General features: G+C 42.7%; 1 protein-coding gene across 1 annotated transcript in view; it reads right to left on the bottom strand.

The window, feature by feature from the left end:
* Window positions 1–9813, bottom strand: part of MCCC1 (methylcrotonyl-CoA carboxylase subunit 1) — a 56743-nt gene extending 46930 nt beyond the window's left edge. The window contains exons 1-4 of the mRNA XM_059391464.1: window positions 9597–9813; window positions 6016–6062; window positions 4607–4743; window positions 1515–1610 (exon numbers count right to left, since the gene is read on the bottom strand). Coding sequence (XP_059247447.1) covers window positions 1515–1610; window positions 4607–4743; window positions 6016–6062; window positions 9597–9685 — 369 coding nt within the window. The 5' untranslated portion in view covers window positions 9686–9813. The remainder of the gene's footprint in view (window positions 1–1514; window positions 1611–4606; window positions 4744–6015; window positions 6063–9596) is intronic.
* Window positions 9814–13433: the final 3620 nt, after the last annotated feature.

The following is a 13433-nucleotide window of genomic DNA, read 5'->3' as shown; positions in this document are numbered from 1 at the left end:
ATTCACTTGCTACAGGGTTGTTATTTAAACTGAAAAACGGTCTCAGCAAACTATCATTAAAAAAGGAGATTTCAGGAGCGCCTGGGTGGCACAGTCGATTAAGCATCTGACTCTTGGTTTCAGCTCAAGTCGTGATCTCAAGGTCATGAGGTTGAGCCCTGGTCAGGCTTGCACTCGGTGTGGAGTCTGCTTAAGATTCTCTCTCTCCCTCTGGACCCCTCCACTGCTTCTCTCTCTCTCTCTAAAAAAATTTTTTTTAAAGGGAGATTTTCACCTCTACGGAAATAGCTGATTAGAGCACAAAACAATGATAAAATAAGGAAGCTGGCTGGCCTATGAAAAACTTTTTTTTTTTTTTTTAAGATTTTAGTTATTTACTTGAGAGAGTGAAAAAAAGAAAACCATGAGTGGGGGGAGGGGAAGACAGAGAAGGCGGCTCCCCGCTGAGTAGGGAGCCAGACATGGGGCTTGATCCCAGAACCCTGGGATCATGACCTAAACCGAAGGTAGGCAGCTGAGTCACCCGGGCACCCCATCCTGCAAGAAACTACTTTTAATTAATTCAGATTTCTGATTAAATAATGCCTTCCTTTTTACCAAAATACAGGGCAACAAAGTTCTACCGCTCAGCATGGTCTAACACAGGGCTATAAATCAGGAGACTCTTGTTTAATCCTCTCTTTCAATGTTAAATTCTAAGTTCAAGGTACCTGGGGATCTTAATAAAAATGCAAATTATGCATAAAAATGTAAATCACAGTGGTTTGGGGTGAGGCTTAAGAATCCGCATTTCTGGGACACCTGGGTAGCTCAGTAGGTTAAGCATCTGTCTTTGGCTCAGGTCATGATTCCAGGATCCTGGGATCAAGTGCCACCTTGGGCTCCTTGCTCAGTGGGGCACCCGTTTCTCCTTCTGCCTGCCACTCCCCGATTAAATGCACCCTCTCTTCCTCTCCCTGACAAATTAATTAATTAATTAATTCTTCCAAAAAAAAAAAAAAAAAACTACTTCTGAAGAAATTTCAAGCAAAGACTCTACACAGTTGGTTCCTGTTTTATGTTGATGTAATAATACTGGAGTTTTGAACCTGGGAGACTGTAAAACTTGGGAGTGGAGCATAGAATGGGACTGGCAAGTGAAGAGAGAAACAGATTTCTTTCTTGATTACATTTCTTCTTGAAAGTTAGAGTACCATCTACTTCCCACAAAGGACCTGATGTTCCTCAGCTCTAGTTTTAATGGTGGAAGTACAGAATTCCCTCTCAACTTTAATTTGTAATTTAAACCCTTCCTCTACCTATTTTTCAAAAGATCTAAAGTGCACAGGTTTCAGTGAGAAAGTGGAGTGACTGAGGAATAGGACATGTCTAGTATACAACAACCCAATAATCAAATGTAAAAATCTTGGGAATAGCTAAAAATAGAGAATGCGTTCTGAAAATGGGTAAGTAATTTTGTGCGAATTGTATAAAACTTATTCCTTTTCCATTGTAAATCTCATCAGGACTCTTACCTGGGCAGCAGAGGTCTTGGCCACGTGAATGATTTTCTCCATAGAAAGGTAGCTCTGCTGAGAGGGAGCGGGGCCGATGGAATATGCTTCATCTGCCTGTGTAAGGAATATTACATGCTTGAAAGATCTCACAGCTAGCACACACTCGTACACAACAGAACTGCTTCAGAGTCGTTTGAGTGTTATAAATAAAAAAACTGGCTCCCTAAGAACAATGCAAGAATTAAGAAACAGAAGGACCAGCTCATGCCTGCTATTAAAATAAGACTGTTTTGGAATCTTTTGCATAAAGAGGCTGCCCAAGCTTGATTTTTGTGTATAAAGCAAGCACTAGCATGAAGCAAAATGTCTTTAGGATAGAAAGCAACAGGCATGAATCATAGTCTCATCATTGATCATAGTCTCATCATTAACAATAATAACCTTAAATGCATCTAATGCAAAAAGTGTACATTTTTTTAAAAAAGATTTTATTTATTTATTTTACAGACAGAGATCACAAGTAGGCAGAGAGGCAGGCAAAGAGAGAGAGAGAGAGAGAGAGAGGAGGAAACAGGCTCCCCGCCGAGCAGAGAGCCCAATGTGGGAGTTGATCCCAGGACCCTGGGATCATGACCTGAGCCAAAGAGAGAGGCTTTAACCCACTGAGCCACCCAGGTGCTCTGCCGAAAGTGTACATTTTGATGAGATAAAATATAAAGGTTGTATTCAGCAAGAAATAAAATTATGAAGTTTACTAAAGTTTGTATAATTATTCAGGTATGATGATAATGCTCTATCTATACATTTGTGAACTACTTTATACTGTCCTTTAAAACTTCCACATAATCATGGCAGCCCTTGAAGCAGACTGGATAGAAAAAACATCCCTCATTCATTCAAAGATTTATTGAACACCTACTACATGCCGTGCTTTGAGGTGGGAGCTACCTACACAACAGTAAATAATGTCCCTGCCTAGAGGGATAGACAGACATCAAACATACATCCATAGGCTTAGTGACAACTGTGACAAAAGCCATGAAAGCAAAACAAAGGACATGATGCAGATGAAGGGGAAGATGGATTAGGCCTGAGGGCGCTCAGGGAAAGCCTGGGAGGGAAGATCAGGGGCTCCTCCAGGAGCACCAGGACTTGGCCAGGCAAATGGGTGGAGGATGTGGAGCTGGGAACAGGAATGGAGAAGGGGGCCAGCCTCCCCCACCCAGAAAGCAACATATATGGACATGCTGAGTAGGGAAGAAACTTGGCCCATTTGAGGGACTGACAGAGGCTTGTGTGGCTGGAGCCCAGTGAGCCGGGGCTCCATGTCCAGAGACAGGGCTGGAGTGACCAGGGAGCACAGGTTTCAGGAGACCTCCTGGGAGGCTAAGCTTTGGATTTTCTCCCAAGGGAACACATAATGAAGTTTCCTGGGTATTGTTTTTTGTTTTTAAAACTTAATTCCAGGAGTGCCCAGGTGGCTCAGCGGGTTAAAGCCTCTGCCTTCGGCTCAGGTCATGATCCCAGGGTCCTGGGATTGAGCCCCGCATCAGGCTCTCTGCTCAGCAGGGAGCCTGCTTCCTCCTCTCTTGCTGCCTGCTTCTCTGCCTGCTTGTGATCTCTATCTGTCAAATAAATAAACCATGAGAGACTATGGACTCTGAAACAAACAATCTGAGGGTTTTGAAGGAGCAGGGCGGTGGGAGGTTGGGGGAACCAGGTGGTGGGTATTGGAGAGGGCACGGATTGCATGGAGCACTGGGTGTGGTGCAAAAACAATGAATACTGTTACGCTGAAAATAAATTTAAAAAAATTAAAAAAAAAAAAAAAGGCTGTGGCAAAGGTGCTGGTGGCTCTGACTTAAGGTACCAGGAGTAGAGGGCAGAAAGAAGTGGAAAGAAGTGTTTGGGAAACAGAAGAAACAGCACCAGGTGACTGCCTCGGTGGGGAAGAGGGAGGATGTAGAGTGGTGGGAAGACAGAAGATGTCCAAAGACTCCTGGATCTCAGGCACTATGGCTGCTGTGGGCAACAGTGTTACCATCTGCTGGGTTAGGGAAGTCTGCAGGAAAAGCAGCTTCACTACACAACAAAGTCATGAGTTCAATCTCAGGCACATCAGTTTGGGAGCTGTGACACATCCACGTGGAGATGTCAAGTGGGCAGCTGGATAGACCTGTACCACATTCAAAAGAGAATCTGGGCTAGAAACAGAAACAGAAATTTGGAAGGGCTTAGTAAAGCCCGAGGAGCAGACAAAATGATCTAGAATGAGATCATTGAGAAAAGAAGCTGGAAGATGCTTGAAAGGGTAAGAGGAGGACTCCAAAGCATAGGAAGACAACTAGCCTTAGACGGGACAACGACAGACGCAGACGCAGTGAACAGCATAAGTGCATTTCTTCTTCCTCTGTGAATCAAAATCATCAATTGAGAATAGGAGGGTAGAGGGAGAGTCAGAGGCTGGAATGGAGAACGGCAGGCTTGAGTTGGTCACTCCACGGAATAAGAGAGTAAAGTGGCCAGAGAGCCCACGGGCCTGCCATGCAATGCTGAAAGCCCAGGGGCGGCCAGTTGCCACAAATTTCTGTTGCTGCTTGGTCTTGCCACAGGCATAAGGAAGACCAAGGGTTGAATTCATCCAGGGCTGGTTCTGGCTGGTGAATAACTGCGAGGAACAAATGGTAACACTCGGGGGAGTAGGATCATTTCAGTTATAATATTATAGTTAAGCCTGCGCTCAGAAACATTAAGTCGAAGATCCATTGGCCAGTAAGTGGTAGCTACTAAGACTGGAAGCTGGATCCTTCTTGCACATCGGGGATCTGGATATATGCCCCTCAAAGTAAGATCTGTGGCCAGATTACGTGAACTGTCTTTACCAACCCTTGATGAGATGACTTTGCCCGTAAGTCAACTACACAACCAAACACAATGTTTAGTTCAACTAGTGTTATGTTTGAAAAATGTTCCCAATAGGGATGACTGAACTTTACCCCTTATGCCCTGTTAACACAGTAAACATAAACTATTAACATAAAGAAGTAAAGTACCTACCCAATAAAAAAGCCAATCACTTACAAAATTTGACTTTGTTTTTAACCACATACCATGTCAACATGCATGGAATTCCTGTCGGCGTCACTATACACAGCCACGGACTGTATACCCATTTTTTTGGCTGTTCGTATCACCCTGCAGGCAATTTCTCCTCTGTTTGCAATGAGGAGCTTGGCAATGTTTCGTCCTGTTTAAAACACCATGAAAATCACACACAAATCTTATTGGAGAGCAAAAAATGAGAAAGCAAACTAAACATTCCATGATATTAACCAGCTGATGAACATCTGTTTTGGTAACATCAACACAGTGGAGCCTCAAATAACCATTTTAACTGATATCAATTGTGTCTTTTTATTCTCTTCACTGAAATTCAAGGTGCCCTCATTAACATCAACTCTTATTTTACTCAGCTTTTTCAGCTTTAAAATGAAAAGATGCTTTGATATGATAAGGTCAAATCATAACAGCCCCAACCCCCATCATAGTTAATAGTAATTAATCTTTCCTAAGTATCTTTTGCGCCTCAGGACCTTTGCTAAAGACTCAACCTGGACTTAAATGCTCACAATAAGCCTATGGAGTAGATACTATTATTATTGCATCAATTTTAAAGATAAAGAAATTACAACTCAAAGAGATATTACTTTCCTGGAATATTACAGCTAAAAGAAATAGTGGATCCGGGATTTGAACCCAGGTTAGCATCACTCCAGATTCTGAACTCTCAGTCACTCTGCTCTACGGCCTCTAGCCCCTGTACGCCCACAGGGATGCGTGGTTCTCCTGTGATATAAATACAAGTGAGGACCATGCCAGGACATTGGCACCAGTGCCATGATTATGAACATAATGTTATTGTATTAATATGTAAAATGCATTTCCATCATCACACATGAAATAAATGCTCCCTGGCAATTTATGAAAGTTCTCTTTCTCAAAAAATACAGTTATAGAACTTAAAACAAGGTCATTCTGTGGGTATCTACAGAGCCTGAGCTGTCACAGGAGCTGCTGGGATGATGTATGCATGTGTGTGTGTTGTGGGGAGGAAGCTGCATCCAATCAACCAGGAGTTACACTTACATATGTTTCAGAGGTGGGAATTCCCTGTAACGTTTTATTTGGAAAAACATTCTGCTACTTAACAGAGCTGTTGTAAAGCACTGATTTAGACCATCATAGCTATGCCTTGCAATTCACTGCACTAAAGATGATGAGAGAGGCAGAAATAACAACATACATTTAAATGTTCTCAATTATTTCTATATGTATTTCAGACTCAACAACAGAAATTTGACATAAAAAGAGGCGGAAACCATGACTCAATACTTACTAAGAAAATGATTATGAAAATCCCAAACTTCAAAAGTATTGGGAGAACTAATTCTACATATACAAATTAAGGAATTTAATATTTCACAATCTGACGCCAAGCCAAGTAGAGCAGAGACTGTACCTGTGGTCGTTGCATACTTCATGGTTCTCTGCTTCCAAGTCCATCTCCTAGCAAATGAATCCAAATGGAATTATAATTCAACAGGATACACAGATCAGTTGTTTCAAAAGAATCAAAATTGTTTAAAAGTTGAAACCAAGTCCAGATATGATCTTAGTTAAGCCTGAAGCCCACAAAGTGACTTAGTAAGACTTTCTTGTGGGAAGACAATTCCTCTAGAAACCGGAAGTTACAGTTCTGGCTGTTTTCCCTGGCACTGTGTGTCCTTGAACGGATAACCTAACCTGCTCATTCCAGAGGCTGGTGTATGGCCACAGAGTAACCAACAATTAGAAAGTCAAGGTACTTCAAGAACATCCAGTTCAGCTTTTTCAAACTCTTCTGACTAGAACCCAAAGTAGAAACTATATTTTCACATGACTTCACAAGCTGGTATGCACACCAAAGAAAAGTTTCATGACAGAAGATTTCCCTGTGTTTTGATGCTCTCTGTTCTATTCCAGTTTATTAAATAAAATACGCTGGTCAAACTACAGCTTGAAAAATACCGATCTAAGTTATCGCCTGGTAAGACAGGTTTGAAAAATTTAAGCCCAGAGAAGTAAAGAGAAGGAGCTGATCAAAGGCAGCAGAAAGAATGCTGGTTATGGGGCTGTGAGACCCTCACCAACTAGCTGCTGGTGATCCCAGGCAAGTCTCTTTACATCCGTGTTTCTCCAGCCTTTTTTCATTATGGCCCCCCAATGCAAAACTATGAATACTAAGATTTTGTAGGAGGGGTTGAGCCTTGGAGGGTATGGTAACTATGGTTATATCTGAGGTTTTTTTCCCTCTCTCAAGACCCAATTTTCACTTTACAACTCAAATTTCAGTGTCCTCACAGAATAAGACTTCTCAGTTTTCAAAGAATACAATTTAAGTTGAGTCTTTATGTTAATAAGAAATGGAGAACCAGGGAGGTTAAATGACTTGTTTGAGGTTTCTTTCTTTCTTTTTAACATTTTATTTATTTATTTGACACAGAGAGAGAGATCACAAGTAGGCAGAGAGGCAGGCGGGGGTGGGGGGTGGGGGAGAGAAGCAGGCTCCCTGCTGAGCAGAGAGCCAGATGCGGGTCTCCCAGGACCCTGATATCATGACCTGAGCCGAAGGCAGAGGCTTAACCCACTGAGCCACCCAGGCGCCCCTGTTTGAGGTTTCTTAACTAGGTAGAAGTTCATTAATGTCTAAAGCAATTTTTAAGTTCCATGATACCTACTGATACAGTAAGTTACAAAACTTTAACCAAGAGCTGACAGAAAGGAGGCCATAATCTCTTTGGGAACAAAAGAGTATAATGCCTATCAGTTGTCAGCTAAAAGAAATACACTGGGAAAACCAACAAATTGCAGAAGGAATTCCATTTCCGTCTTTTCCATCCAGATCTGGATGATGTGACAAAACTATAGTTATAAACAACTAACCATTTTAGATCATTTACAAAGCAGGTGATAAAAAGCATAATGTATGTTAGATACTATTCAACTATGTATGTGTAGCATGTATATGTTGTGTCTGTGACCAGGTAACTGAACAGAACTAGCATTTCACTGGGGCAGAGGTGCAGGAGGTGGGATTGTTACAGTGGGTCTGGCAGTCATTGGCCTCTAATGAACACTCAATCAGCTACTGACATCCATCCAGGGCTGGTGGGAAGACCCACAGCTATGGCACTTGAGTTCCACAAGAAGGCTTCCTCAGGAGGCTCTTGCTTTCCCACATCTTCCCAATTCCACTAACCTCACTCTCTTGATCTTTAAGGAGAAATATCATTTTTCCTTATCTTTAAAAGGCACCTTCTAGTTCATAGCATCTTCGCATCACATTCTTCAGATAGGGTTTTTTGGGTTTTTTTTTTCAACTACGACTCAAGGCCTGTCCTGCACAAGTGTATCTATAAAATGCTTCTTGATAAATCCAGCTTAAGACTCTGATCAAGGCCACTGCTGAATTAAAGTTTTCTTCTGCTATTCTAGTCAAGACAATCACATACACACCATTTAACATAATCCTCTATCCCACTGATGTTTTGATTGATCTATTCCATTTCTCACCATTATCTAAGCTCAACTTAAAACAATGGCTTATAAAACAAAATTAAGAAGTTCCTTCCATGAGATAATTCCACCCTACTTGAAGATAACTTCTAAATCAGTTTATTCTCATTTCTAAAATTCCACCACCAGATTTCTTTTCTCTGAGCTACTAGAGAATCATGACCTACAAACATGTAACTACCCTCTATAATGATAAGATTTGTAATTTCTTTATGCCATTAAGAACACTAACATTTTCCAGGAAAACAGTTCTATACACAGCAGGGAAGAGGGAAGAGAGAGAAAATGGGTCTGTGTAATATCCTGAAGAGCCCTGAAAAAGAGGAGAAAAAGAAAAGCACTCCTTTCACCACCTGTCTTACTTTATTCTGGGACTAGTCCCACAACTGAAATCTAAGTACCTCTACTTTAACTTGTGGAAAGTAAAAGTGAGCAAAAAACTTGACCCAAATGGGGGTCTGCAAAGGCTGCATTTATGGATTCATCTGTACCATACGGTGTCAATCCTTTCCACGCATTAATTAATTCACACAATCCTAGCTGCCAATATTATCTCCTTTAGGAACAGTATCATTACCTCCTCCTACGTAAGTAAACTGACGCACGGAGACATTAAGTAACTTGCCCAAAGTTGTTCACAGACTAGTGAGCAGCAAAGTTGAGATTCCCTGGCTTCTGGGCGCCCTTCAGCACCAAGCAACGCCCTCTTTCCAGAATGGAGAAGGAGGTGAGGAGGAGGAGGAGGAAGCAAAGCAAGATAGAGAAGCCTGCTACCTGGGAACCTGAGGGTGTCTTCACTACCAAAGTTATTGTCATTGAAGCTTACAGCTCACGCCCGGACACTGGAGTCACGTTAGTTAACTGGCCTCCAAGACCTTTTGACAAAACAGCCTCTCGGCCCTCTGGAAGATAAGTTTGCTCTTGTTAACCTGATCCATTCCAACAATGAGAAAGAACTCCAGGTCTCTGAACCCGACACTTGACCGGGGAGAGCGGAACCCAAAAGCGCGTGAGGGCGTCGTGGCTCCATTTCTTTCCACTTGTGTACACTCGGGCAAGTCGCTGAGCCCTCTGGGGCTCACCCGCGCTGGGATCACCAACACACCCATACGGCGAACGCACTGACCGCAGCAGCTGCGCCGCGTCGCTGTCGCTGTCGCCGCGGTAGTGAGCGGAGCGTGGATGTGGCCGACCCAGCTCCACCCCTCCCCCACGCCTCAAAAATGGACAGAGGCAGACGGCTGCGCGGTGGATAGGGAAAGGGAGGAACAGGAAGGGCCGGGGGTGAAGACGTCTCCCTCCCGATGCCAAGACTGAAAGCACAACACCCCGAAAGGGGCTGAGGTTGTCCCTCCGTCCTCCCTTAGTCCCGTCCCTCCGTCTCCACCCTCGGCCCCCGCGCGCCTCTCGCAGCGTGCAGGAGTCCATTAACCACCACGCCTGCCCCGGGCCCCAGACACAGATCGCCCCTCCACCTCACGTTACCTGGACGGCAGCAGCAGGCCCGGGACTCGCAGCCACCGGCTCCTCTCCGCCGCTACTAGCAGCACCGACACCGCAGAGGCTGCGGCCATGTCCCCATAGGCCACTTCCTCCTCCGACTCTTTGGTTCACTGGCTTCTTTGCACTCGCCGCAAAATCTCTCCCCACCGCGCTCCACAAGCCTATTGTCCTCTACGGGCCACCGTCCAGGTCTGAGCCAGGCTCTAGGCCTCTCTAGCGTGGAGGGGGCGTCTCCATTAAAACCAATCAAAGAGCAGAGCAGGGCCTCGGGGGCGACGATTGGCTAATCGGCCACGAATCCGCGGGGGTGTGGTCCCTGCCTCCTCCAGCCCCTTTGGGTGTAGCGGCTACGGAACGCGAGGTCCGCCCCTCACCTTCCTAGGCACCCCTGGGTCCTGGGTTGCTATTTCTTCTACTGGGCCGCTGGGTTCCTTCGTCCTCTTCGCGCTTTACCGAGAGCCCGCCTCTTGACCCTTTTCAACACCGGGAGAAAGCGGTGGAGGCGGAGTCCTGGGGGAAAAGTCAAATAGGAGGAAGAGCGAAACACGTAATTTTTCCAGTGTTCTCGAGAAAGGGGGAAAAAACCCCTTTAGTAAATAACCAAAATAAATTTTTTGAAAAAAGTAAAAATTACCCGAGTTTTTTAAAAAAGTGTTTTCGTTCAGGGGCGCCTAGGTAGGTGGCTCAATGGGTTAAGCCTCTGACTCTTGATTTTGGCTCAGGTGCAGAGATGGAGCCCAGGGTGGGGCTCTTTCCTCAGCCGGAAGTTTGCTTGAAGTTCTCTCTTCCTTTCCCCCACCCCTCCTGTCGTTCAGGAGCGCTCTCGCTCTAAAATAATAATAGTAAAATAAAAATAAGGAAGGGAAATAGAGGAAGTCAAAACTGAAATTGCAGAATATCTAGAAAATAAAAACACTACATACAAATGCTTATTTGAACACAGTTAAAGCAGGGCATGTAAGCAAATTTATAGTGGAAATAATCATCCAACTCAAGGGTTAAAAAAAAACACAAAAATAAACACAAGGAAAGCGAATAAAGAAATAAGTAACAAAAAAGAGGAAATTAATGAATTAAGAAAACATATTAAAGAATAAATCCAGAGGTTTAGAAAAGAAATTAATAATGTAGTTAACTAAATTGATAAAAGTAAATGGAGAAAAATGCACAGTTGCCATGATTTTAAAAAAAATAAGTGGGAAAAAGTCACAGGTACAGAAAACAAATCATAGATTTGCAGGAGACTAATTTTGCTCAACTTTAAGCAAATAAATTTGAAAACTTGGATGATGTTACAAGAAATGATTCAGTATTCATATAATTGATTAATTAATCTTATTAATAGTTTAAAAGAAAAGATCTTATGTTCATAGATGCTTAACAGGTCATTAGTAAAATTCAACATACATTCTAGATTTAAGACTCAATAATTCAAGAAGTGATATTGGTACAAGTGGCTAGCTCTTTGGGGAATAAAATTGAATCCTTACTTCTCATACCTAAAATCAAAATAAGTTCTAAAAGAATAAGAGATTAATATAAAAGTTGGAAGCATAAAAGAGGCTAGAAAACACTATGGGGAGAGGGAAGCTTTTTCTAAGTGGAATACAATACTCAAACTATAAATGAAAATTAATCAAATTCAGTTTTTTAAAATCTGCACAGCAAAACATATATAGGAAAAAACAAAGAGTAAACTGGGAATAATTTATAACTCTTATCACAAAAAAGCACTACTTTCCTTAATAAATAAATATCTCCCACAAATCAGTAAGAAAAAAACTGTAATGCAAGAGAAAATTGGGGACTGGTTTCAGATTGCACCTGGGAAGCTTCCAGGAGGGTTATAAACCAACAGGTTGATATGTAAAATATATAAAGAATTCATACAACTCAATAGCAAAAAATAGGGATTCCTGCGTGGCTCAGTCAGTTAAGTGTTTGCTGTTGGCTCAGGTCAGAGTCCTGAGATCAAGTCCCACATGGAGCTTCATGCTCAGCTGGGAGCCTGCTTCTCCTTCTACCTGCTGTTCTCCTTGCTTGTGTTCTCTATCTCTCCTTCTCTCTGACAAATAAATAAATGAAATCTTAAAAAAAAAAATAAAATGAAGTGATGCATGCTGTTCACTAATTGTAAAAGATTAGCAAAAAACAAATAACCCACCTTAAAATGATCAAAGGACCAGAATAGATATTTTTCCAGAGAAGACATACAAATAGCAAACAGCTATGTGAAAAGGTGCTCAGTATCATTAATCATCAGGGAAATATAAACCAAAACCATGATGAGATGTCACTTCGCACCACTTGGGGTGGCTATTGTCAAAAAGACAAAAGATAACAAATGTTGGTGGGGATGTAGACAGAAGGGAGCACTTGCCACTGTTGGTGGGGATGTAAAATGGACAGCCATTATGGAAAACAGTATGGAGGTGCCTTAGAAAATTCAAAATAGGACTACCATATGAGCTGGCAATCCCACTTCTGAGAATATATCCCCCAAAAAGGAAATCAGTACCTTGTAAAGATATCTCCACTTTCACCTTCATTGTAGCATTATTCACAATAGCCAGGTTGTGGAAACCACATAGGTGTCCATTGACTGGATGAACCAAAAAGATGCAGTGTAAATGTACACAATGGAACAATATTCAGCTATGAGAAAGAAATCCTGCCATCTGGGACAACATGGATGAACCTGGAAAGACATTATGTCGAGTAAGCTTAGCCCGATAGAGAAAGACAAACACCATTTTGGAAAAACCTTTCAGCAGTTTCTCATAAATTTAAACATTTAACTAGCTGAAGCCCTGGCAAGTTTTCTGTAAAAGGGAAGATAGTAAATGTTTTAAGTTTTGTGGACCGGTTTCTGTTACAACTATTCAACTCTGCTGTTGTAAAGCAGCCGTAGATAATACATAAACACATGGACATGGCTGTACTCCACAAAACTTTATTTACCAAAGCGGGTGGCCAAACCATGAGCATTAATTTACTGACCTCTGTCCTATTACTATTTTAAAATTGACTTCATTACTTAGTGGATTTGACAGAAGTCAGCTCAACCTGGGCAATTCTGGGTATGTGGTAACAGTGTCTTAAAGTCAAGTGTTCCAGGACCCAGTAACATGCCACGAGCTGTATGTTAAAGGACATTTATTCTTCTGCAGCAAATGGCATGGCCTCCAGAGTACTCAGGACCTGTGTTATGATTCTCCCACTGGAGTTTGCCAAAAATTCCATACTGTATATTTCCCCACCACTGATACCTCCAACATGAGGTCTGCCTGATTGTACAGCTCAAGCAGCAGAGCTGATTGCATTAAAGCCTAGAGTTGTTGTCCTGCCCTCTCCTGCTCTGGCCCCACTAAAAACTGATAGCTTTCTATGTCACCTGGTAAATGGGCCAGAGGAATTTTCCTAGTTGTCTCTAGACCCTAGAAAGACCTACCTGGTTCTATGGTTTCTTCCTCTCCTCCTCCCCCTCCCCCTCCCCCTCCCTCTTCTTCTTCTTTAAAGATTTTTATTTATTTGACAGAGAGAGATCACAAGTAGGCAGAGAGGCAGGCAGAGAGAGAGACGGGGAAGCAAGCTCCCTGCTGAGCAGAAAGCCCGATGCAGGACTCAATTCCAGGACCCTGAGATCATAACCTGAGCCAAAGGCAGAGGCTTAACCCACTGAGCCACCCAGGTGCCCTATGGTTTCTTCTTCATGGAAAGGATGCAAGATGCAAAATATTTGTGTTTTATTTTGCAGGGGGGATATCTGGCATACCTCTGACCCCCTGAGTCCCTAAAAACTTCAATGAATTAGTTAGT

This window comes from Mustela nigripes, chromosome 2 (genome assembly GCF_022355385.1).
Source record: "Mustela nigripes isolate SB6536 chromosome 2, MUSNIG.SB6536, whole genome shotgun sequence".
NCBI lineage: Eukaryota > Metazoa > Chordata > Mammalia > Carnivora > Mustelidae > Mustela > Mustela nigripes.
Note: the sequence above shows the minus strand (reverse complement) of the source record. Positions and strands in the feature narration are given on the sequence as shown.